A 26,403-nucleotide genomic window follows, 5' to 3' on the forward strand; every position below is an offset into this window, starting at 1 on the left:
ACCCACCCTCCCCCTCATTTCACCAAGGAAGAAAATCTCAAACACTAAAAACTCTTATTCTACTGTACTATTGATCACAGATTTCATGAGGAAGGAAGTTACTAAAAATAGATGCACCCTCAAAAAATACGCTGTGTACTGTGCAACTCAGAGAAGAAATACAGATTTATCTTAACTCAATTATTCCTCTAACAGACACATATGCATGTGCTGATCATGAGGATTTTCCACTTATGTCCAGTTCTGGGTGTCCTCATCTGGATCTTTAATTTAATCATGCTACTTAATTGGCCAAATGAAAATAAACTCAGATACCTAGAAAGTAGCAAGACTTCATTCAAAATCATTCTTAAAATTCTAAACTAACTCATTTTCACTACTAAAATTCCATTCAACTGATGCATAGTATTGCTGTCACTTTAGAAAGTTTATCTGCTTTTCTCCAATTATTCTATTTTTAAAGAATAATAATCTTGTTTTATCATTTGGTAATTGTTATTATATGACAATATTAAGCTACCAAAAATACTTGTTTTCTGAGCCTTATGTTCTCTCAGCATTAAAATAACCTGGAAATTGGTGAGTTTGGTTTTGGTTTTATAAATGGTCTTAACCCAGGGTCACACTTCTACTCACTGCTCTCTTTCTTCTCTTTCTCCTCAGCCACTGTAGTTCAGACAGAAAGGGCCATTCAGAACTAGATTCAGTCTCTGCACAAATTACAATTTAAGAATTTCATGGCATTATTTTAAACTACTTCTGTCCAAACCAAAAGTAGATTAAGATCACCAAAATTAGAAGAACTTTGAAACTGAAAAGTTCATTTTTTTAAAATACACAAAATGTGAAATGTCTCATATCGAAACTCAAGTCATTTAGAAAACTAAAGTTAGAATCGAAGCATGCAAGGGGAAGTAAAGAGATGGTAACCTGGGCTTAGCATACACATTTTTGTCCATCTCATGTCCTCAACAGCATTAGTATCACTGATTAAATGATTTGCAGAAGAAAGCTAAATACAGGTCTTCATCGATGGAAATCTTTCAGCTGCTTTTTGACAACCCTAAATTCCATTGCAATAATTGTGAAGTCAGGTTAGTTATCTATTTTTCAAGTTTTTCTAAATAATCAGCAATGTTATATAGACTGTTAGCCTAATACTCAAATATTTCAAGTCATATATACAATTATTTCCAATATTGAAAAACTCACAAGCAAAAACATACCAAGGTCCTGCAACTGATTGAAGACTTGTGTTCCGTAAGTTCTTTGGATGACATGTGGCCTACTCTTACTCTCCTGATAAGAAAAACATATGACATTTTCTTCTAATTAATAACATCAAGTGAAAAAGTGAGGCAGTTCTTTCAGTATTTATCTTTTTTTTTTTTTCATAAAATGCAAGACTACAGTACCAACATGGCATAGCAGTAATTTGAAACAACCTATTTACAATCCTAAGCGAATAATGGAGTCCCTCTGCTTCAGCATGTTTACTGGCCTACAAAACTGAAGTATCACAGATGTCTGAGACTACTTGAAGAGAGTCCTTTAACAGTCTTAGTGTTAGAGAACACAGGCCATTTATTCCAAGAAATCAGACAGTATATATCTAGTTGACATCTTCCTCCCACAGATGAAAAGCAACTATTACTATTTATGACAAAAAACTGTATCTAATTGAAGAAAAATGCAAGAAACTAATCAATACGCTAATCTTAAAAGATTATTTCTCTCTGTATTATTGGTGCACACAACACTTAAGAAAATACGCATTAAAAGTCTCCTTTTCAGGAGTCTCACATGTCCCAAATTATCACATTTTGGTAACTGCTCTAGAAAACAACTATTCTTTCTTCTGTTCCGTAACACCTCCTCTGCAGAGCCTGCCAAAACAAGCAAATCTTTTCAATGGGTGAGATGCTACTCTTCTCTAACTTCCATAAGACAGAAATAACACACTGAAGGAAAATAGAATCATAGAATCATAGAATGGTTAGGGTTGGAAGGGACCTTAAAGATCATCTAGTTCCAACCCCCCTGCCATGGGCAGGGACACCCTGAACTAGACCAGGTTGCTCAAAGCCTCATCCAGCCTGGCCTTGAAGACATCCAGGGATGGGGCATCCACAACATCTCTGGGCAACCTGTTCCAGTGCCTCACCACCCTCTCTGTGAAGAATTTCTTCCTGACATCTAATCTCAACCTCCCTGATTTCAATTTATACCCATTACCCCTTGTCCTATCACTACTAACTCTTGTAAAAAGTCCTCTCCCAGTACCCTTGTAGGCCCCCTTCAGATACTGGAAAGCTGCAATGAGGTCTCCTCGGAGCCTCCTCTTCTCCAGGCTGAACAAGCCCAGTTCTCACAGCCTTTCGTCATAGGAGAGGTGCTCCAGCCCTCTGGTCATCTTCGTGGCCTCCTCTGGACTCGCTCCAAGTGGTCAATATCCTTCTGATATTGAGGGCTCCACAGCTGGAAACAGGGAAACACTGCCTATTTTTGCTGGGGGAAAAGCTTTATACAGTATCTACCATAGTTAAGATTAATCAAGCTGAATACACTACATGCTAAAGGGTGTATCCGAGATACTTTTCTTGCATAGTACAATCCAAAAATGAGCCTCAAAGCTCTCTGTAGCTGTATTGTTTTGATCTTCAGTAGTTTTGAGAAAAATACTCATCTGTCTTCTTATCATTTAGAATTCCACTTGAATCTTCAGAGTTGGCAAACGGTATCTCACTTTTGTAACTAGAATTTCTGTGCTACTTCCAAGTTTTACTGAAATAACACATTGAGAGAGATATCCTGGTTTCCTTTTTCCGCCCAAGCAAGAAAACAGTTTAATCAAATTCTCCCCTGCTTACTATATGAACACCATTGTATAAATATAATCTCCATGAAATTACCGTACCTGTGCTGTCAGTTTTCAGCCTTACAACCTCTACGAATATGGGCTACATCAAAATGCATTACACTGCTTAACACATGGCATGTAATGTTGTTCCTGAGGAGACTGAGAAAATCTTTTGGGCTGTAATATTTTCCCACATCTCTATAGTTTAATTTGAACCCAATCATTGACCATCCAAATGACACTGATTTCTCTGAACGTTGATCCAGTTTCTTTCAAAGTGTCAAGAGTCAAAGATTTTGCAGGTCTTTCTTTGGACTGTAAGTTCAGCTTTACAATCACTAAAACCTATCAGTTCTGCAGCATTACAAGATGTGTCCTATATAAGTACTAGAACGAGATAAGCTTGAGAGCTGAGATACAGCATCTGGAATACATCCTGAAACACAGACCAAGCAGCACACAAACCTTAAGAATTCTCTGTTTCAGTGCTGCAGAATCATTCAGTTGAAAAATCACTCTAACCTCTGAGCCATTTAAGAAGTAGAAATCTACCTGGTTTTACTACTGTCTATGAAATTGAGTCAGTTCTACTAACAGCTGAAGTTTCAGGAACACCTGTATTATAATACTCGTACAAAAATAACAGCAAGATGTCTGTGTTAATGCCATCCAACACGCTGATGCAGCATAGTCATATATATGAATATGCTAGATCAGAACCATTTAAGCTATACAGTGACCACCGACTTAACACACACGAAGTGTAAGATACCGAGATATAATTGTCTACTTCATTAAGCTCTTTATTCTTCACCTACCATGTTTCCACAATCTGATCCAACTATTTAAAGAGGGATGAATAAATGACTTTGAGATCCCTTCTATGAATTTATAAATCCTTTAGTTCAAGTACTGGAGCAAATTGATAAACACTTTTTGACAGTCCATAATCATTTGCTATGGAAACAGTCTTATTAGTCTACTCCCAACATCTAAATGATCAACAGTAAATAGGAAAAGAACGATTAATGAAAAACATTTAGGTAATTCATACTTACACATTTCTTGCCTCAAATGCATTACACATAAGATACTTGTATTCATATGAATACATGACAGAGGTCATTCATTTATTCTAATACTTGTATTTGCTATTCCTTGAGCATTCTCTTTCCCAAATCAAATCAATTAGATAAAAATACACTTACTGCACTGTGGGTCAGATCCATCGGTTCTATCAAGTACAAGTAAGTATTATCTTCAAACATGCCACTAGAACATATAGAAAAAGAAGTGATCTTGAGGATTACATGGCAATTAATTTGAGTTCCAGGATATGATTTTTGACATGACAAAACCAAACTTAGGGCTGAAAAACTGGTCAATATTAAAATAAATTCCATATATGTTCATTACTGCCTCATGTGGCCAAAGGTAAGAATTTTTTTAAGAGATCAGGCACATTTTAGTGAACTAACACTGAATGTAAAGGCAATATACTGATAAAGCACAAAAAGTGTAAAGATTTGGCCTTGGAAAGAGGGAGTCCTAAGACACACATTAGAATATAATAGCTGAGTTGCACTTAATAGAATCTAAACCTAGTAAAGAGTAATTTCTTACATTTTTTCTTTGTAAAATCTACCAAAAAGATCAATTTTTCTATTAGCTGACAGACTTACACAGGAATACTGAGCATGCAAACTGCCAAAGTACAATTCTTCTTTATCCTTTACTGTATTAAGTCATCTGGTGAAATGCTTATTTGCACTTAGCATATTCAAAGGTTTCAGGAGACAGCATGAGAATACTTTAATCCAAATAACACTAAAAAAATGCTTAGCAGTATGGCATAGCTGGTACTAGCATTTCAAAACATCAAAAATCTTTGGCCCTGAAGAGTTTCAGTCCCTCACGTCCTATGAGTTATTATTCAATAATAATAATTAGTTAATAGCCTTGTTTGAAAAGTGAGAGTGTGCACTTACTGAAGTCCATTACATGTTGAAAGAGCAACTTTGGAATCCTTGACACCTCTGATATTTCCATGGTAGTAACAATGCTCTCCACCCTAATAAAATTTATAAACAAACACACACACCCTGATTTAATGTCTCTTGCTTAAAACCAAGCAAAAAAATGATCTAACACCATGAATTAGGTAAAATTTCAGAGAAAGTAGTGATTGCTAAAGTAAATACCAGTGGCTGGCCCTAATTCCTTATAAAAGAAAAACTGCCCAGTAAAGACTAATTTATATGCCTTCAAGCCAAAACACTGGTAATCTTTTGTTGAAATCACAGCACCTTTTTTTAAGTGTATTTCTTTGCTGTAAACTGATTCTGTAAAAATGTTATGTCTTGCAGGTTACACGCACATTGGATTGTTTCTTGATACTTTCCACGTCTGTTAAAGTTACAAGTGATACAGTGTTCATCAATCACCTGGCACGTATTTGGCTTGTATTTGGATTCTATGAATTCTTTTCTCACTAAAATTTATCAGTTAAAATGTTAGATCATTAGAATGTAGGTACCAATATCACTAATAATGAATGAGACAAAGTGAATCCAGTTTAGCAACACTAAAGCCTACACAGTTGCATTTTTACTGTACCTGTCAAAAGGGTACAAGTCAACCCTTGATTTCAACTGCAAAAAACTCCAAATACAGGGAAAACACAAATCATTCAAAAAAAAAAAAGCTAGGATTTTTGTGTTTCTCTAAGCAAGTCAGCAATGATGTTCTAGACAAGATCCTGCTTTTTGTATAAAAAATTACAATACTTAAATCACCTACAATGTGTTTAAATGCTAGAGAAAAAAAAAAAACACACACCCACAAAAACCACCAAAGCAAAAATTAGGCTAAATGCATCCAAAACCGCAATCCAAAACCTCAGTTCTCAAAGGCCCTAATGATGTGAAGGGAGACCCCCTGCTGAATGCTGCAATGCAAGACTGAACAGTCAACTGATGCAGGGATTAGGCTGACTACAATTAGTGCAAAATGTGCTAACAAATGGGCATGCAGTGAAGGTCTGTGTACAGTCTCCCACTTCTCCACAAGAACATAAGGGAAGTTGGAGTATGTGTACAGGACAAAGCAGGAGACCAAAATACCACAGAGAAGAATTTGTGTATCCTTAAAATGTTAAAGAATCTAAAGCTCTGATCCAGAAAAGCCTTGCTCAGATGCCAACTAAACTGCAATGAATGCTACACACTTTCCCCTGAACTAAAAGTGCAGGTTTCCTGGACCTACCTGGTTTTCATCACAGAATGGACCAAGTTGAGCTCTCCCCTCCTGAGTGCCAAGACGAAGCCTCACAAAACAGAGTTGCAGTGGCTTTCTTTCCAAAACATTGACCATTACATGCCAAGGCCCCTCTCTGGCTAGTAACTACCGCACTCAGCTCAGGAGGAATTTCCCAGGTCCCCTTGAGGAAAGTCAACTCCCACCTTCTCAAAGCGTGCTCCATCTCCATACTGGCTACTTTGTGTCAGAGCACTCTACATAAATCAAGCTAAAGCAGTCCCATTTTGTAGGAAACACAAAGAGGTCAGAAAGAAGGAGCATTCTGTACCCCAGGGGCTAGGAAACTTCGGCGAAGAGGTCTTAAAAGCAAACTACAATAAATAAATTATTCAGATGAGAATTGTTTTGTCAAAGCATCATCTACTCACAGACAAGAATTACTAGTTGTAAAATAATTTCATTAACATCTTTTCTTTCTGTAGGTGCACAAGTAGTCATTTTTCCCTGTATGTCCTAGTTTTCTTCAGTGTACTAAATTTGCGTGATCTAATTTCTCCATGTAATCAAAGTAGAGTTCTACTACACTATGAAGAGTTTCATATTATTTGATTGTAAATAGCTAAATATGTATAAAAACCCTAAACTTCTAAGCATATTTTTAGGATTACATACTATAGGCAGCCACATGGCAAATTATTAAATCTTTATCTCTATTCTGACACAGAAATTTAATCTATCCTTATTGCTGGTTAGCAGAATTACTAATCCCTAAAATTCCATAAATCACTGAGGAATAAACTGATTAGACTGTTAGAGGCTTATGGAACTGCTTATGTTGACTGAGGGTAAAATAAACTGGCTTCATAGGAATGGTTCAACTGAGTAAACAGGAAGAGTATATTAATTTTCTATCAACAGAAACAAAGCATCAAGAGCAATAGACTGTTCAAACTATGAATGTTTGGAAAGAAATCAAGAATCATTACTTTGACTTTCTAAAGCATTACTTTGACTTTTTTAAAGAAAAAAGGACTAGTGAGTTTAAAAGCTGATAACCAATTCTGCTGCTACATGTCAGGGAAGCTAAAATGAGGAAAACTGAGTGATACTAATTTACCTCATTTAAGTAGTTGGTTTTCAATGTCTATTAACAATAAACCCAATAACCTAAACTAAAAGTAAAAAGGATTCTCAAAAAGTTTATTAAAAACCCTTAAGTGTGGTTGTCTCACACATTATTTGAAAAACGTACCATTCATCATGAAAATATTCTTAATTCTGGCGTCATGTCATCTGAATTCCAACAAGCATACTGGACCCATTCCTCTGCAATTATTATAACTCAAAGAAGTACCAAAAATGTAAATGCTCTTTGAACATACACAGCATTATTTCCATTTTGCTTCTTGTTTAATGGGTTATTCAGATTCTGAATGAAATTCCTAACAGACTATTATGCATAACTAAATCAAAGTACTACACAGAAAGCAACCACTACACATTTACCCCCCTTCCATCAGTGAGAAAGTATAAGCCATGCTTTTTAACAACTAAATCATATCTTTCTCACATGTTTTAAAAGACAGTCATCCAAGTAATTAATTTTCAATTCTCAGATACTGCAGAAGACCAGGATACAGTCCTTATTTGATCTCCTACATAAATTGTGTGTATATTTTCTGAATGTATAATGAAGCCTTTTGCAGACTAATACGACCTCAGGAGTTCTATTATTGTTACTAAAAAAATTAATTCAGAAAACATCCCCTAGGAAGTTTGGATCAAGTTACTGCAACATTCAAAGGTGGCCCGTTTGCTGAGTCTAAACTTCTAATATAATTTTCCAGCCAGATTCATGATTCAGCAACCGCAGTGCTCAATGCTAGTGCTGCAGCTGACAATTGCATGAGCTTGTCCAAATGCCAGAGGGAATTGTTTTCTTGCATCATTTAGAACTCTGCAGAATAGGCAAAACCACCAAATCTTAATGAAACAACTTCTTTAATATGTTACATGAAACTATTTTTCTTCTTCAGTGCAAGAACACAAAACAGTATATTGCAATAATTTTATTGCCATGTAACTGTTTCATTTTGCCCTAATCTGTGATATATTGTTTTATTTGAGATCTCTAACAAAGGGCAAAACAATAAACTAGACATCTAATACTTGGACAAACAACAGTCCCAACTTGTTGAAGGCATAAATGCAACCTGAATGCTTGCTTTCCTCCACCCTAAATATATATTTCACATGTAATAAGCTCACAACAAATATCCTAGCATTCATATAAAATATGAAGTCGTTCCCTGAAAATATAGTTTATAAACTTCCTAGGAACCTACCAATCCTCATTTCGTTACTGCAACAAAAAAATCTTATCTGGTTTCCTTAGGGAGGGCTGAACTATCTTGCTTAATTTTAAACTCTGTCTTTGGATCAACAGTCTAAGGCACTGAATTAAATTTGAGAGCTAATTTGACAAACATAATTAAGTGGTTTTGTAATAACTGAAACCTTAACCTCTGAATTTGTCTTTCATTTTCTGTTTCACAACTGTGTAATTCTTGCAAAGAAAAGTCACTGCAAGTTTTTTTTGTTTATTTGAATGTCTTACATTACCATTATCCCTTCCCCTTGCACTTTGTGCTAAGGACATGTCAATAATTAATGAAGACTATACTGATGATGGCTTCAACCCCTCCACTCCTACATTTCACAAGATGTAATTGTTCTGGCAGTATGTGGATCACCTTCACTACTACCACCTACCACTGCCTACCCTCCACCCCACACACAGCTTGCCTATTTTTGTACAATTCTTCTTGCATTATTGAAGTATCCTTACAAGATCAGAGTCAGCTTGTATGTGTGGGAAAAGCCTTCTGGTGTTTTAAAAAGTCTTGCAAAACTTATTCTCTTCTTTTTAACCTCTTAATGGCACGTTCCTTTAGAAAAACAATTCTGACACATTTTAAGAGCACAATACCTTAGAAAACTTCGGTTTTCCATCTTCATAGTAAATCTCCACATAATTGGACGATAACAAGTCACTGTCAAAGAAAGAAAAAAAAAAAAACCAAGATGAGAAAAATTTGAGTATTCCTTCCACTGCTATGTCTGGATTTGGGAGTTTTTTGTTATTATTGTCAAATAGTTTTTTCTTTCCTTGTAACAAGCAGCTTGTGTCCAGTAAATGGTTTGCTGGTGTACTGGAAGTCAAAGTTTGTTACAGAAAGGGAAATTTCTTTCTACAATCTAGTCCCCTATATTTTAACTTTACAATTAGAATATCAACCTTTTAAATATTAAAAAAAATAAATTAAAAAAAAATCCCAGGCTTTATAACTTTCTTTGCTGCCGGTAACTGGTACTGACAAAATGTATGTTTAGTTCATTATTGTTTTCAAATAAGATTTCTATTTTATCAAAAGTTAAACAGTGTACATGTAAGGCTGAATGAATACATACATGATTGTCCTAAAGACAAGAATGTGTATTTTATTTATACCTCACTTTCACAATTGCAAAGACTCAGTTTTTTCCAAAACCAGTAATGTTCTGGGAGGGGGGGAAAGCCAGCCCTCCATATCACCCCTTTTCTTTCACTTTTTGTTCTCAGATTCTTTTCTTGCTCTTATTTTTCCTCTTAAATCTGTCAAGACAAATTTCTGAAGCATAAAAATTCCCCACACTGTATAATTTACAGTTCAAATTTCTAGGGTTTTTTGTTTGTTTGTGTTTTATTGGTGTTTGGTTGGGGTTTTTTGTTTGTTTTTTAAGTAAGATTAGCTAGCCGGTACATATCTTGGGATAACTTCAATGCCCCATTCACCCCTCACAGCAACCCAGGGAGAGCAGAAGAGTTAACTGTGTTAACTGGCCTCATCACATATGCAAGATGAGCATTTTACCTAATGTGATCCAGAATTCTCAGCATTTCTCAAGTCCCTAAGAGCCTACGCCTTTCCAAATATAGAAATCATTAAAAGGTCTGATAGTGGTACATATATCAAAACAAAAATATTGTTGCTATGAATAAAAACCATTATCATTATAGAAGCCTGGTTTGACAAAATAGCTCTGATGGGAATTCACAACTAACAACAACTTACGATAATGGGTATCTCAAACTCAGATTACACTATTAGCAATCCTGATAACACTAACTCTGGGACTACTGGCTCATAAAATCAATTCTTCATGGATATTTATCAGGCACTACGCTTATCAGAGAAGAACCTGCAGAAGTCAGTTACCAGTGGTTCTCTTAAAAGTCTTTTCATGGAACTGAGAGACCACATTATGGGCACTCTGTGCCTGCAAAACCAACGCTAATAGCCATGAATAATTACTGAAGTCTCACCAGTTGTCTTAACCTTCATTTTGATAGCAATATTTAATAGATATATATTTTAAGGTGCAGATTTAAAAATAAATTCAGTTGCATAAAATAATTTTAACTTTCTCTGCATATCATAGTAAGCTATAAATTTTCTGCAAGAGAATGTAAATGTTTTAGAAATAGTGTAAGCACTTGACTAGAATGCAACATTCAATGTGGCAAGGTTTGAAGCTTTTAAAGAGGATTATATATATAAAGCAATTAAACTTTACAGGGCTCATAATGTCCTTTTCTTCTTTGCATTTTTCATACTTATTAGGAAGTACAAGGACTGCTGCCCTCAGTACTTAATGGGATGGTACAGACAACGCTAGAGGTAACTGACACAAGTAGGAAAATTGAAAATTCTGATTAGATCCAAGTTTAAAAAAATCACTGAGGATGATTAAACAGTGGAACTATGCTCAACTTCAAAGCGCCTTGACCAGATTCAGATTTTTACAGGCACTTCTGCTTGAATTCACAGACACTGGTTTCCTGAAACCAATTCCAGGATCAGCATTTATCTACCCATCTCCAAATCAAGGTCACACTCTCCCCCCCTTCTTTACCCTCTTCTAGTAACCTTACACTGCTGATCTCAGAACTGCTTTCAGTGCCAGCCAGTGCTTTTGGCATCTCGTAAGACTTGCAGTAGGTGATTTCCTGCTGTGTCTACTGACTCATAACTAACTATAGTTTCATTACGGCATTCGTCTTAGATTTATCCCATTTCAAATGACACAAGAGCTGCTCAAAATTTCTTTAGTCCACCCTTGGCAGAATCTTTCCAGAGTTCAGCCTTCTTTTCTTCGGTTTTAGTTGAACTTCTGCTGTAACCCAGTTTCTTCCTTCATCTGCCAACCTTTTCTATTATTTAGCTTCTCATTACTTCTAACTGCAAAGGGATTCCCAATTCAGGTAGTAAATAGCATGTTCCACATGACAGGATATGTAACATGACATGCTTTTGATGGAATATTCCTATATATATATATGCTACAAGCATAAGGCAAGGATGCAGCAGGCAACAGCTTTTCCAGTAGACTCTATACTTTTCTCATTGTTGACTTTCCCATGCTACTCTCCTGTGGGATCTGCTGGATACAAGGCACATCACTTCAAATTCTCCATACTGAAGAAATTCCCTCTGAATAAAACTGAGGCCTGCTATTCATGACATACTTCCCAAACGCACCTTTAACCTGTGAACCACACTTCTGTCAAACATACAACAGCATCTATCACCTACAAATTGGCGTAGAATATTTATCACAAGGCTATTATCTTTCACAAACTCGTCCTCTTGCTATGCTGTACAGGGTATTTAACACCAGTTTCTCATCATTAGTATGTAACTACTAATGATGGGGAAATAGGCAGGGGACGGTATATTTGCAGGCATTCTCCAGCATGGATCTGCTAGTACACACAGGCGGTTGCTTCTATAATAAAGCTAATCTCAGTCCTGTTCTCTATACTCATAGCAAAATCAGTATAAAAACATCCAGAACTGTGTTTATAAGTGGTTCGTACTGAAAGGTATTGCAGAGAGTAGTCCAGGACTGAAAAATTCAGCAAAAATGTCCCACTACTGCCGCAAAGAAAGAGACAGAATTTGATTAAGAGAATTTGTCCTATATTTTGCTAAAGCTCCAGGAATAACAGCAGTAAAAATAAGCATAAAACTGCTACTGCAAATTCTCCCTATGAAAGATTTTACCTGTTATTAATGCTGACAAATCTGACAAAAGACAGGAGAAATTATTTAAGGAAAAAAACACCACAACCAAAATATCTTTCAAACTTTTTTTTCAACATGAAAGACATATACACAGAAAGCACTGTAATTTCATCAGTAGGTGTGATGGGATCCTTTATGCAAGTGACATCAGAAAGAAAGGCCTGGAATACACTGAATAAGAGCTAATGTAGAAGCACAAGCGTCTGAGGAAGAAGATACAGAACATGCATAAAGTAGGGGTGTCCACATAACAAAATAACTCTTCCTCCTACACTACCATTTACAGAACGCCTAAATTTATCTGTGAAAGCAGCCCTGAATTTTGTGCCTCATTTACACTAGACTGTGTTGTCACCTTTCAGTTGATCCATTTAGATTTTGATTGAGCAGAAATGCATCCAGTACAGCAAATTTGCTTTTCAATATTATGAGCACCAGAAACAGTGCAAGTTTTAATTGAAACAATTGTGTAAGTCACGATCACATCAGACAAAAGCAGACCTAGACTAGTGACACATTAGTATGATGCCTTACAATGAACACATCGAATTGCAACATGCTGAATGAAATCATGGTGAAAAAAATTAGTCTGCTGTGTCCTTCTCTACAGCTGCTCCCATCCTGCCTTGTTTGTCTTGGGTAATTGTTTTCATTAAGCTGTCCTGCATCACCAGCTCTTCAATCTGAGTTACACTGGAGGGTGCAAAAGCAGCAGCAAATGGCTATGCCATTCCGGTAGTTGCTGCCTTTGAAGACACGGGCCAGCTGTCAAAGCAAGCAGCAGATGCTTTCTGAAGAACTCTCATCCCCTTCCCCAGCACATATTTCACTGCTGCTGTTTTCAGCTGCAGTGTGAAAAGTGGCTTACCTCAGCTGGCCTGTAACTAACCCAAAGAAAAGAACAGACTTCTTTTTAATTGATATGTGTAGGGAAAAACATCTCATACATAAGTATCCAAGTTAGCTTCCAGGAACCTAGTACACAGCCTGCAGAAAACAGGACTACAGCTAATTCTCTTTCTTGCAAATTTCTTAAATTATCTTCATACTAACCTACTACCAAACAATAATTATTAAGTTTCCTGAAATGATTCAAGCTCAGTACCAGTGTCTGAGCCACCTAGTTTAGTTGAATTACTTAACAGAACAATCATCAGATGTTTTTTCTCCATCTGACAGATGTCATTTAGTATATGATGGGAAGATATATGTACATATATGAAAAACAAATCGTGATCTTGCTACAGCATTTGATTAGGTTATCAAGACACTGTCATCTAATGAAATGGCCATCTATAGACTTGTTTCTATTACCAGTTTCAATTATACCCACAAGCTTCATTGAATCCACTGTTCTCATGGGAATTTATTATTAAGTTTCTATATTTACAGCAGTCTACTTAGCTGTTGTCTTTGAAGCTGCTCTGACAAGAGTGTCTCCAAGAAATAAATATACTGCAAATAGTCACTGCCATCTTTTAAAACACAGCAAGGTTTCACTACTTTTTAAAAAAATCATTAACTTGAAGGAGCTTAAAAATCAAAACATGATATGGTAGATCAAGCATCTGTGTTTATAAGCAATTAAATTAAAGAAAAAACTGATGATTCAGTGTATAGGTTAGCTTCTTCATAACTATGGAATCAAAGTCCCCACTCACTTCTGCTATTAATGCCATAATGATTCTCTAACAGTACACATTTAAAAATCACTTCATACATGGTCTTGCTCTTGTTAGTTTTTGTTTGGCTTGTCTTTCTGGTAAAGAAAAGGATGACCTGATAACAAATTTATTAAACTGATGTTACCTAGGTAATATTTTAGGTATTTTTTAAGAGGTCCTCAGGTGGGGAAGAGGTCTCCAAAAAAGACTGACAGGAAAGCATGTTCTGAAGTTGTACAGAATGGTGCAGAAAATGCTCCAGATTCTTTTCTGATCAGTCTGGCTTCGCAGTGCAAGGAGCCCTGAGTCATTTCCACAGAGCTGACACAACAAATACTTCACGATCCTTTCTCTACTTATGTCCGGAAGCCCCCCATCTGAGAATGGAGCATGCTGTATGTTAATGGCTACTTCAGCAACCATTTTGAAAGTAGGAGGCTGAAGAGTTCTTCAGAATATTAAGAACAGTGTGTTAACACCAAAATAAGACCTCATATGGACCTCAAGACTAGACCACCACTTTTTTTTTTTTTCCCCCCAACAGTATGCAATTGTTTCTGTAAATTTGTTTATCCTTTAAGTGTTCTGTAAGGCTCAAGGGCAGCAGAAGGGGCAAATGCACTTTTAAACAACACTGTAAATACTGTCCAGCATTCAGTACTGATTTTATATTTCTACCTTATTCTTAAACTTTCTCAGTGCAATCTTCCAATGGCAAAAATACCCCTTTGTTACAATTTTTAGAAAAGCACCTTCAACTGGGGATATAAATAGATGTGATATGAACAAGTAAACTGCCATTGACCTGTACTACAAGTCAGATCTTTTAGACTTGACAATTACGTAAAACTGTCTGTCTCAGCGGTAACCAGACTCTAGTTGCACCTGTCAGTACAACCAAACCATTAGGATTTCCACTTCATTAGAGACTTCATGGTTATAGTGACAATAGATTGCTCTTCAGATCACTGAAAATGATCCATTCACATAAGTATTTACAATATTTCTACACACTGACTTGAGCAACTAAAAAACATCTGTATGACAGCTCATCAGTAAGTAAAAAACACACAAGAAAATCCATACCTTTCAAGCACTACAGGTACTAGAATCTCTCATAATTCATTTTATCACAAATAATAAAATTTTAAAGGTACGTATGTTACAGGCATCAGCAGGGGTAACGGTTACCTCACTTTAAAAAGGCTAAATGTTCTTTTATATTAATAAACTTTAATAACAGCATATTTTTCTGCAGATCTTGGGATTTCACGTGCCCTGACCTTTTACCATAAGTTAAAGACAATAACAATAGGAAAGAAAAAAACCTCAAGTTATGCACTTACTTATTCAATGTGAGGTCAAGGATGAATTTGGAGCCAAAGGCCTCAATCTGGAAACTTGCCTGGGCCAGATGTACAGCCTGTAAACATGAACAGACAGGAGTACCATACGGTTTTGCAGAACATTTAAAGTTGTCAGAAGAAACACTGAGCTTTATATGCAATAAATGTGACAAACACCTGTGAAACACAGATATGGAAAACATGCTTATTTTATGAATCTCACAGGCACATGAAAAGCTTTGCCCTTGTACCAAATTCTGATTCAAAAGGATTTGTGTTTTTAGAGGGTAAAGGAAGAAAGACGAAAATGGTACCTGAAAAGCATGTTTTCAAATACACACTTGTTGCTCACACAAACGGGGGGGGTGGGGGGAAAAAAAATCACATAAATGTCTATATTTTGCCATAACCAGATGGCTATGCAACAAAAGCATAAATAATGTAGTAAACTGTTCTTTTAATTGCGTTACTGCACTCATTCACTTTAGAAGGCCTAAAATAAGCATTTGTAATACACGCCTTCAAATATGAAAATCACGGCAAGGCTTGTAATACATGTTACGAAAGACTGCTTCAAAGTAATCCCTTCACAACTAAAGGCTTTGTACTAAGCACTGTAGCCAAAACAGAAGACTGCTGCTCAACATACAAAAAAACCCCCAAACATTAGCTTATCTCAATACAGGAGTTAAAGAACATCCTGAAATTTAAAGTTATCAGATACATATTCCTTATTCTTTTCTAGAAATATAAGGAGAAGGTAAGAGATGATCCAAGATTTTTTTTTGTGAAGACAATCTTCCAGCAGAGTGGAAGAGATTAGATCTGAATTTCATAGAACCTTTTCCCTGATAATGTCCTAATCAAATCATGCTTACTTATACACTAATTTGATACAGCATTCATAATTACATATTGGATTATCACTAAACCCTTTAATAAAGAGACAAAAAAAACCCTATTTTTTATTAAACACCACAATGAATCTTCACGTATGTCACAACAGACATATATAAAGTACTAGCTAGTTTACAGGATAACTTAAGTAATACAAAGGTTAGCTCTTATGGTCCACAAGGCCTACGGTTTTCTTCTCCTTTGGAAATTTTTCCACAAAGGGTAAATGCTTTATGTTCTTCCATTCTTGCACTACACAGAGCAGCACTGCTCTTCATCTTATTTCTCAGCAATGGTATCCATTATCTTTCATAAAGCCCTTCAATATAATTTTAGAAAGCTACTTCTAAAAGTTTCTATAGTGACTAAAATCAGCTGTGATGTTTCCTGTGTTAGTTTATCATTCTTTGTTCCCAGCATTGTAATTTTTCTTTCAACAGGGTCACAGAGCTTTGTTGTCAAGCTTCTTTAAGAAAGTGCATAGTTACAAAATATTTTAAGGATCTTTAATATCATTAAACCATGTCTTACCTAAAGCCTCTTTTTTGTTTATTAAAAGAATACGGTAACTTAAAACAAGAATTTTGAAAACAATATTCCTAGCTAACACCTAAAATAAAATGCAAGCAAACCAGCATCAAGCTTCCTCTCTGTTACGTTTTCTGGTAAACAAATATTTATGGTTGTCTCTCCACCAATTCACTGAGATAACACTGGCCTGGCACACCAAGTTTACAGCTGCTCTGAATCACCAAAGTAAAACAGTTGAAGCATAAAGACAAACAGGTGACTTGATGGAGAGAATCCACAAGGATGAATGTATATATATTTTAAAAGGCATAGAATCTCAGTTTAAACAAACGCCTATTAGGAGAGGCTTTTGCAGACCCTGCTCCAGACTTCTGAACAGCGAAACAAAGGAACAAGTGTCAGAAGGAGCTTTTCAAACAACTGTTTGAGACAGAAACCTCACCAGGTTTTCAACATGCACATGTATTAACTTAATTTTTTAAAAAAGAAGAAAACTTGTTTCAGAAAAGGACTGCAATTAGTTTTATCCCATAAAGATTCCACTTAGAGATACAGAAGCTGCTACTTTGAGTCTCCTTCACAGGTAACAGTTACCTAAAATTGCGTTTCTTCGGATATGCCATAAATAAGACTTCAATATTAACTATCTGGAAAGTTTAAAAAAGCATGTACTATTCTATTACCATGATTCTGAAACAGGAGAAATGAGAACTACAGAATTCCTTAAGGTAGAGAGTTTTCATTATGTTTTTTATATATACGTATATAATTCTGGAAGTTTTTCAAAATATCTCCTGCTCAAAGATAAACACAGTACTTCTGACTATACTGCATTTTTACATACAAACCATGAAGACCGAGTCTTTCCTTTAAGATAAAATTGTCATTTACAGATCCACGATATAACATTCCTGGCATACATAAAATGGCAAAAATTGACTGCCCAGTCAGGATTTATGCAGTGTAGTAAATCACTGACAATGTTTACAAGTTGTTGTAGAAAGCAGGACTAACTATCAGTGATCCCAAACACTATACTTAGCCAAATCAAGCAAAAAAGTAACATCAAAAGTGATTACATACTTTTTTCCAGGTTTAGTTTACAAATAAAACAAACACTTCCTTTTCAGTTTAATGTAAGTGCAGCGTTACTTTCATTTCTCCTAACAGACTACACATTACTTAAAACATGTATTCTTTGAAACACTTTTTAGAACAAGAGCAGCATCAAGGCTAAATAATCACCTGCAAGAGTGATACCTAATTATTTTGTTTCCCACTTTCAATTTTTTTTTCGTCACTACTGTTGTTCTGACTGCCAATTCCAAACCAACTAAATAAGCCAAACCCTTTAATATCTTTCTTTTTGAAAAGATTCAAGCTACTTAACTGATTAAGAAAATGCTTAAGTATGGAGGATGACATGCCACCTCAAATAATAAAACACACCAGAAAAAAATCATGGTGTGCTGAAACACACCAAAATCCTGAAAATTCAGCACAAGTCATCACAGCTACTAAAAATATACATGTATAAAATACACCTTGGATAACCTCAAGATCTGGAACTCCCATCAAGGGCCATTAAATTTAAACAACGTTCCGGTTCCCCCAAGATCCTGAGCCACAAATCGCTGGAGTTTGTGAGACCAGTCTAGGAAGTAGCCCTCCCATGAATGTTATGCTCCTATATCCCTCCTGAGGCATCAACTACTGACTGCTCTCCAGAGACAGCTAGACAGGCATCTAGTCTGGTCTGCTACATCTTTTGGCCAATAAGACCGACCATTCAGTGATACACGTATGTCATCCTTTAAGACTCCAAGTCATCAACCACCTATTATTTCTTTCTGCATAAGAAAAAGTTCATCTTGTAGGATTCGATATATCATTGGTATTTCTCAAGACAATTACTTCTGTACGCCCATGGCAGGGGGGTTGAAACTGGATGAGTTTTAAGATCCCTTCCAACCTAAACCATTCTGTAAGAACACCCCTTGCTGTCTATTACTGTGCCTCACTTCACAGATGTAGCCCATACACACAAGCAATTGCTGCAAAGCAGCTGACACTGGTTTGCTACCCTGCCGTAGGGCATGTTCTCCCCCAGACTCAGCTCAAACACTGGATTTTAAATGCCTGCAGTTTAACAAACTGTTGTTTTTAATTCAGGTGAGTGTGATAGACCACTGCTGCAGCAAAATACAGATTTTGTTAAGCCAGTTTAATAATCAGTGACCACCCATGAAAGCCATAAACCAGAAAACAGGTGAAGGTAATAAGACTAAAGGTAATTAATCTGGAACACATTCTTCTTCTAAGAAGTTAGGACATAAAGCTGTTCGTGAGTTGTCACCAGGTGTTTTAGCCGTTACCACCCTCATGTATCACCAAGATGGAAGTATTTCAGAAATATTTCATTTTTTTGTTATACTGCTTATCATTTCACAGTATTCCCTTATCAGCTACAGTGTAATACAATGCCTGAAGTATAATCTGAAATAGTGTTCTTCTGATTAACACAGAAATATAAATTCAAATAAGAATATAATGTAGATTAGCATTTATTTTGAAGAACATACATGGGCTAGATATCTTACCATGTCGTTTCACAGGAAAAATATTAAACATCAGCTTCATGTACCACTTGGTACATGTTTGTTTATCGCTTAAAAACCTCTGCAGAGGTTCCTGCTTTGACAGCTGTAAGTGACTCCAACAGCAAAGCTACAAAATTACATTAAGTGTTGCTGCTGCAGAGACTTACTGATGATATATAGAGGAGCAGGTTGAAGGTCTGAGTGTTTAAAATTTTTCTTGCCCCAAACCTAAACTTCGGGAGGGGAGGGGAAAGACTTTTAACACTGTCTGGAAGCTCAGATTACTAGCAGAGTCACTATAATAAGATTTTTCATTCTAGAGACTAAGAGTGCTGTAGCTGCCTGTGCAAAGTAGCTCTTTGGGGTTTTTTCCAAGCTAAAAATCCATACACATAAAGAATTCCAGTTTCTTTCAAATCAGTCATCAGCTTGCTGCAAGTTTCAAGATAAAAACAGACTAAAAGGCTGTAACTGGAATCTCAGTGATCCATGTCACAACTTGAACGCTTTCATTGTTTTTATTACTGCGCTTGGGCATCATTTGTCCATAATTTTTCCTAGACATTCAGGAATTTTACAACCATCATCACCGAAAGTACTATACTGCTTTTGCTTTCTTCACAGTAAAACTATGCCAGATGCAATCATGTGTTATCCCTTCAAAGCTACTAAGTTCTGTCACAAGTCTTTAAACAAAAGTGTTGTTTAACTGACTGCTAGTACCTATGGGTCTTTTACTATTTTCAAACAGAAACTATCTCCAAATGACAAGCTCATTGCTTTTAGAAATCTATTTTTGCATGTAGATCTGCTGACTAAAATAATGGCCAAAAGCTGCCTCTCATTTCAGCAGCTGAGCAAGGGGTTTCATCACTCCCATTTTAGAATTAGAAACCTAAGTCAGATTTAGATGGATTTTACACCATTACAATTATTTTTTGATCTCTGTCTCAAATCAATGTGACTTACTATATATAAATTCCTTATTCTTCTTTTAGCTTGTTTGCCTATCTTCAAACTTCATACAGAAGCCATCCATAGTGTTTGGAAAACATCTACTACGCAGTAGATGTCAAGATAACCTTCTACTATTCATTGGAAATAAAGCATTTCATACTGAAACAGCATACACAAACATCACAGCCACATGTAAAAACTCATGTTTAAAACTACAGAATTTCAGAAAAGTTCCTGTTGATGATTTGTTTCTGGTCTTCAGTGATTAACAGAGCAGTTACTTTGACGTCCTTGAACCTCAAGCCTTGAAGGCTGTTCTTTGAAAGAATGACTATTGGCATGTGAACAAAGGTTCAGGCCTACCTCTGAAAGCAATCCTACTGTTGCTCTTTTAACTCCAGATGCCAGAATCCAGAGTTCTCTCCCAACATGACAATACTTACATACCTGTCTGTAGTAACACCAGCCTCTAAAATCACATCCTTCTCGAGGTTGTATTCACAAAACTCTACAAAGTAGTGCATCCATATCTCGGACCACTTTCCTGCAGTACTCTGCTTCCCACAAATGCTAGAAAACCTGTAATATTTTTTTTTGGTATTTCAGAACAATGCCTAACAAGCTCAAGTGTTGCACTACCTAACACTTAAGGACTGAAACTTTTTATAGGTTACTGCTTGAAACTCATGAGAGTACCAGAAATATATTAAAAAAAAAAAAAAAGGATTTAAAGAAGCCTTAGAAATATCATGATTCACACTTCAGCTAGGAAACCAAGATGTAGATCTACTTGAGAAGTTGGTCTTCTATCTCCTTTGGCTTCTGGAAGATAGGAAGACTAATTTCAACCCCCTCATTAAATAGTAGCTACTGATGATGCAAAGTCAAGATAAGCCTTTTGCATTAATATAAATTCAGTATAGAATAGGAAGAAACTAGGTACAGTCATCCATTTGCAAGTAGTGTAAATTGAAGCTGAATCACAGGAAATTCTGAAAGAAAAAAAAAAAGCAAAGCCATCTGAAATGCCTCATACATATAAGCCCCATGAAGTTCATTCATTATTTGTACATGGGGATTAAAAGCAAAGACCTGGCCTAAGATAGGTATGGGAAGACAGTAATTCATGCATAGGATTTTTCTCTGGATTTCACTAAGAATTCACATGATTCTGCCTCTTGAGAGATGATCTTTCATCTTTGACAAAACAAGCATGCTTTTTCTTCAACACCACCTCCAAGCAATGGCTGTGATACAGCTGTTTTCCTTTTACCTTAAGGATGCCTTCCCTCTCAACTTTTGTACACTACATACCAAAGTTGCATAAAGGACAGAGCGCACTGTGTCTCAACAGGGCAACATAGCAGAAAACGTAACATTCAACCTGGCAGTATTTTCTTTATTTAAATGACAAACAGCTAAGCTGAACAAAAGCACCTGGAGTTTTCACCCTGAGAAAAATAGCACAATTTTTTGGGGGTGGGGCAGAGCAGAGCTGTCTTCAAAGTCAAAACGACTATAACACTTTTTTCCAGTCGTCAGGGTCTACAAAATGGTGTTTCTTAATAACTCCCTTCTCAAAATTAAACGAACATCTTAGAATTATGCATGAAGACATTGCTTCTTTATAACTTCTGAGAACTTGCAATGCAGTGATGTAAAACCAGTTAGAAACCACGCAGCAGACAATCTTCCTTCAAATGCACCTTGTTCAAACTATTGTCCACTCAAAATTTGGGAAGGTTTCCCTGAGCTGTGTTTCTCTGGCAATCCTACTGAGATCAATATCTTGTGTTGTGAGGTTTTTCCCTCTGCTGGCCACCATAAGGACTTGCTCCTAACCTTTTGTGATACCTTGTGTCTCATGCAGTCTTCCCACTAGGTCCTAACAATCGAGTATATTCAGTCTGTGAAAATCAATCAAGGTGATCATCTGGTTCAATAAAAAGATTACCAGGTCATACGAAACACTACCTCCATCTGCAGAGGTTTAGAAAGACAGAGCCACAGAACACAGATGACTCAGACCTCTTCAGAAAGTTGAAGGATTCTTGTGAGTTTCTTCAGTGTATTTTTATAAACAGATGCTCATTTTTGAGCATTTCACACTAAAAATAACTTCAGAAGAACTCAAAACCAGCTAGCTTTACTTTGATGAAACAGGTATACAGATTTTAGAGTCTTCAAGCACCAAATGTGCTTTTTTTAGAGCACAAAGAATAGTTTACACACTACAACTCCATCCACCTTGGAGATGGACCACTTAATGGAAACTAGTTTCCAAACTACATTTTTTCAACAGTAAAAAAAAGCATCTTAGAAGAATAAGGAACGAGAGAGGTTCTACCAACAGTTTAGATGACATAAGCACTCTAATTATGATGCTGTTTTACCCAATTCAAAAGGGGATTCAAAAGGATCAGTGCTAAGAAAGCAATTGATTACATAATTTTTTTGTTCTCTGGTACACTGTTTTCTCCTCCAGCCCTTCATCCCTACATACATTTCATGAAGAAGGTTGCAGATCCCTGCTTTTAGGAACAGACTACGAAATAAAATATTTTAAATCATTTCACATTATTATTTCTCCAGCTTTACCTCTTCCTTGCCATGTGCACACAAATTCCTCTACCCTTCGCTTCTCTTTACAGTGACTCAGCATTTCTGAGCTACTCAGGCCTACTCCCACAAACTATGCATATGGCTTATATTCTTCTGGCCACTGTAACGAAGTTCCAAAGAAAGGGGTCTACAGAATACTATCCATAGTCAGGGAGTATATCCACATCATATGCCTATAAATGGTGTATTAAAGCTGACAATAAAATAGAGGTTAAAGTATGTACGGTTCCAGTAACAATAAAGCAGGAAAAAAATGGTATTTCTCTTCCTCAGCTGCCCACTGTATAAGGCCATCATAGTCGTCTTTTTTTTTCCATATGCTAAAAACCAAACCTTAATATAGGTTTCTTTCTTTACCTAACCATAATTTGCTTATTTCTTTTTACTACCAATGTGGTATACAGCAAAATCTCACAAGTAGGACTTATTACAATATAGCATTTATTTTAATCCTGGGAAAGGATAAAAGCAAGTACTAAAAAATCCTCTCCCCCTCCCAAAAAATCAAAACCCTCTTGTATCTTTCACAACCCAATTGCATTGTTTTCTTTACAGGTCATTTTCCTTTTACATCCTAGGCAGACTTCCCCTCCACAATTATTGCTCTACAGAGATGATTATAGTGAACATTAAACAGAACCAAAAAAAAAACCCGCAAAACATTTGTTATTATTGGAAAATACATTGAAGGGCAATAAAATTACTTCATGTAAATTGGGGAGGGGGCAAAGCTCTCTATGGTGTTCTATAAGCAAGACAATACAAAAATCAATCCAGACAAGGAACATCAACCCTTTCCTTCAATCAAATGGCTCAAAGCAATAGAATTTTCATGCCAGAGGAGTAAAGTCAACATAACTTTCCATGAAGCCCCAAGCTTAAAGAACCCTTCTGTGGGAAGAACTGCAGCGTTAGCATTCCCTACGCTTAAAAGGGACACAGTGAGCAGAAAGGAGATCCACTTTACACAAGACTCAGCAGCCAGCATACCCAAGGAAATCAATACCAATTCTGTCAGCACTGATTTCTGCAGAGCTTTACCCCCACAAGTAGATATGAGGTAGGGCATAGGAAGGATAGGCAACAGCAGCTATGCTCTTGTGGGAATGCTGGGCAAGTAAAGAGATTGGCAGGCATTTTCCTCTGTGGATTCCCAAGAAAAAAAAAAAAATCACGTAGAAACATGGAGAAAGCACTATTCCCAAAGGCAGGTCTGCAAACACTTGCAAGTCCCGTTCTTCCCACACCCCTTGAAAGAGGGGAACAGCAAGTCCCTAGTGTTTCAGGTTATTTCAAAGAACGGTCTCACTTTAGAGGGGGATTAGTTCTGAATGAAGTATTCTCTTCAATAGCTCCATTTTCCAACAATCAAACAGGTTTTTTGTGCCTTCCATAACATATTGGTGTGCTTAAATGCATCCAAAGGCACATACTGGTATCCAATAAGCCAGGAAGCAAACCTTCTTCCCATTAAAACATGAAAACTACACAACCATCTCATCTTTTTTTCAAAGATTATACAGTGTCTCCACATTAATTCCACATCCGAAATGGCCCATAATCAATACCAACAAAAGCACATACGATGCATAATAAATTCACTTTCTAAAACTTCAGAAGTAATGCTATTCAATAGGTAGGAACCCCACTACAGCTAAGTCCTTCAGCAGTGTCACAAACACTGATCTGCTTCATTGCCTCTCTTCTCTACCATGACAACCTCTTCCTGCACAAACCATCTTTACCTTCACTTTATTTTTTTTATTTTAAAAAAATAATTTCTTCCCACAGGTTAAAAAGGCAATTTTTTGAATAAAAAAATTATAAAAATAGGATGAAATAATGTTAAGGGGTGTCTCCTAAGCACTATCATTTAGAGTAGGTTTACTTCTTTACCAATTACTTCACAAAACCAAAGGTTGTTCCATCTCATGCAATTTAGGGGAAAAAAAATACCGTGTGCGTCTACACAAAATGAAATACTAGATATTGTCATTAAAAATGCAGGTAGTATTTGACAAAAACCAGTAACACCTTATAGTGGTCTTCACTGGTCACGCATTGGCAGGAAACCAATACTGCATTTCTTAGGTAGGCTTAGAGCGTATCATGCACAAGTAACTCATGCTGTAAGTTCAGGATTGTAAAGAAGCTCCCTATGCAGACATATCTGCAGTCTAGAGCTATTTTGGAAAAGCAATTTGTTAATAATGGTATTCCATAAGTCCTGATAGCGGAATCTACGCTGATCAGACAAGTCAACTTTGCATAATTCCTATTCGTTTTATCTACAGTTCAGCGTCTGAACCACCCTGAAATTCAAAATAATTATTTTTAAATGAACACAAGGGAAATTACATTCTTGTTTAATTACATGTCCTCCTTTAATTCCTAAAAATGGTGGTAAGGACCACCATTAAGTCTTGAAGAGCTACAGAGTAAAACATGTAAGTACAGTTCCACATCACATATTATGGTTTTGAAAATTCTGCAGACAAGCATCTTTTTACCCTACCTTGTCGTGCTTCTGCTGGTGCCTTGCCCTAGTATCCAAGATATGGTAAGGGGTTTCAGAGTCTCTGTTGATGTAATAGACTAGTCTTGAGGGCAATGTGATTTCCTTCTGGACTGAACTGCTGTAGCTGTTATTTTTACTGTTACTGCTTTTATTCTGTTGAAACGTGGTCTCTTCATCTACCAGTACTCCCTCTATACCACCTCCCGTTTCATTCCAATGCAGGTCTGAGGAAGAAAGATATGCCAGCCATAAATTAGACGGCAGAATGTGTTTATTTCCATAAAAAGCTACATATTTAGCTTGCAGCATTCTAATATTTTATTAATCACTCAAGCAAACAAAAAGACAGCTTACTCATTGAGCAAGATCTGATTCATTTTTCACACATAAAATGGTTTCAGAAATAACATTATCTATTTAAGTGCCTATACACTTTCATATGTAGACATGGATTATAAATCTTTTAATGCCTCTCTGCCTCCAAGAGGAAAAAAAAAAACAACCCTTAATGGATACATAGTTACCCCCTACACCCTCTTTGCGAGCTAAGTTCTAAAGACACGAGCACACACAAAAAAACGAATGTACATCTACGGAACGCTAAGAACGCTGCCCATGTTCCCAAGACAAACTGAATTAATTCAGAGTCCATGCGCACTGCATGCTAATCAACCCCCTTTACATAACGGAAAGTTTTCCACCTCTCTTTTAACTTTGACAAGAGCCCTTTTCCGCGGTGGCAGCTTTTCGGATGAAATCTTGTCTCCGACATTAAAATTTCACGACACAGCCAATCAACGAGCACCGTAACGGTAACGCCACGATGCACAAACTGACCATATCCAGCATTCCACGTCTCCTCTGTGCAACCACAGATAAGCGAAAAGCACACGCACAGACCCAACGCCGAAGAGATCCGCCTCCCAGGCAGAGCCCCGCACACGCGGCTCCCGGCGCGCACAAGCCGCCCCAGCCCTCTCGTGTCGCAGAGCTCGCCACCCCCTCCTCCGCGCACCGCCCTC

The 26,403-nt window shown here is 36.7% G+C and overlaps 1 protein-coding gene across 1 annotated transcript in view; it reads right to left on the reverse strand.

Moving 5' to 3' along the window:
• The window catches only part of ADAM23 (ADAM metallopeptidase domain 23), a gene marked incomplete at its 5' end in the record, with an annotated part of 56,319 nt that extends 30,714 nt beyond the window's left edge, over positions 1 to 25,605 (reverse strand). Inside the window, 7 exons of the mRNA XM_010149279.1 lie at positions 637 to 710; positions 1,227 to 1,299; positions 4,069 to 4,132; positions 4,849 to 4,931; positions 9,108 to 9,171; positions 15,257 to 15,333; positions 25,379 to 25,605. Coding sequence (XP_010147581.1) covers positions 637 to 710; positions 1,227 to 1,299; positions 4,069 to 4,132; positions 4,849 to 4,931; positions 9,108 to 9,171; positions 15,257 to 15,333; positions 25,379 to 25,605 — 662 coding nt within the window. The remainder of the gene's footprint in view (positions 1 to 636; positions 711 to 1,226; positions 1,300 to 4,068; positions 4,133 to 4,848; positions 4,932 to 9,107; positions 9,172 to 15,256; positions 15,334 to 25,378) is intronic.
• Between the last annotated feature and the right edge of the window lie 798 nt (positions 25,606 to 26,403).

Source organism: Eurypyga helias, unplaced genomic scaffold, assembly GCF_000690775.1.
Source record: "Eurypyga helias isolate BGI_N326 unplaced genomic scaffold, ASM69077v1 scaffold9243, whole genome shotgun sequence".
Taxonomy (NCBI): Eukaryota; Metazoa; Chordata; class Aves; order Eurypygiformes; family Eurypygidae; genus Eurypyga; species Eurypyga helias.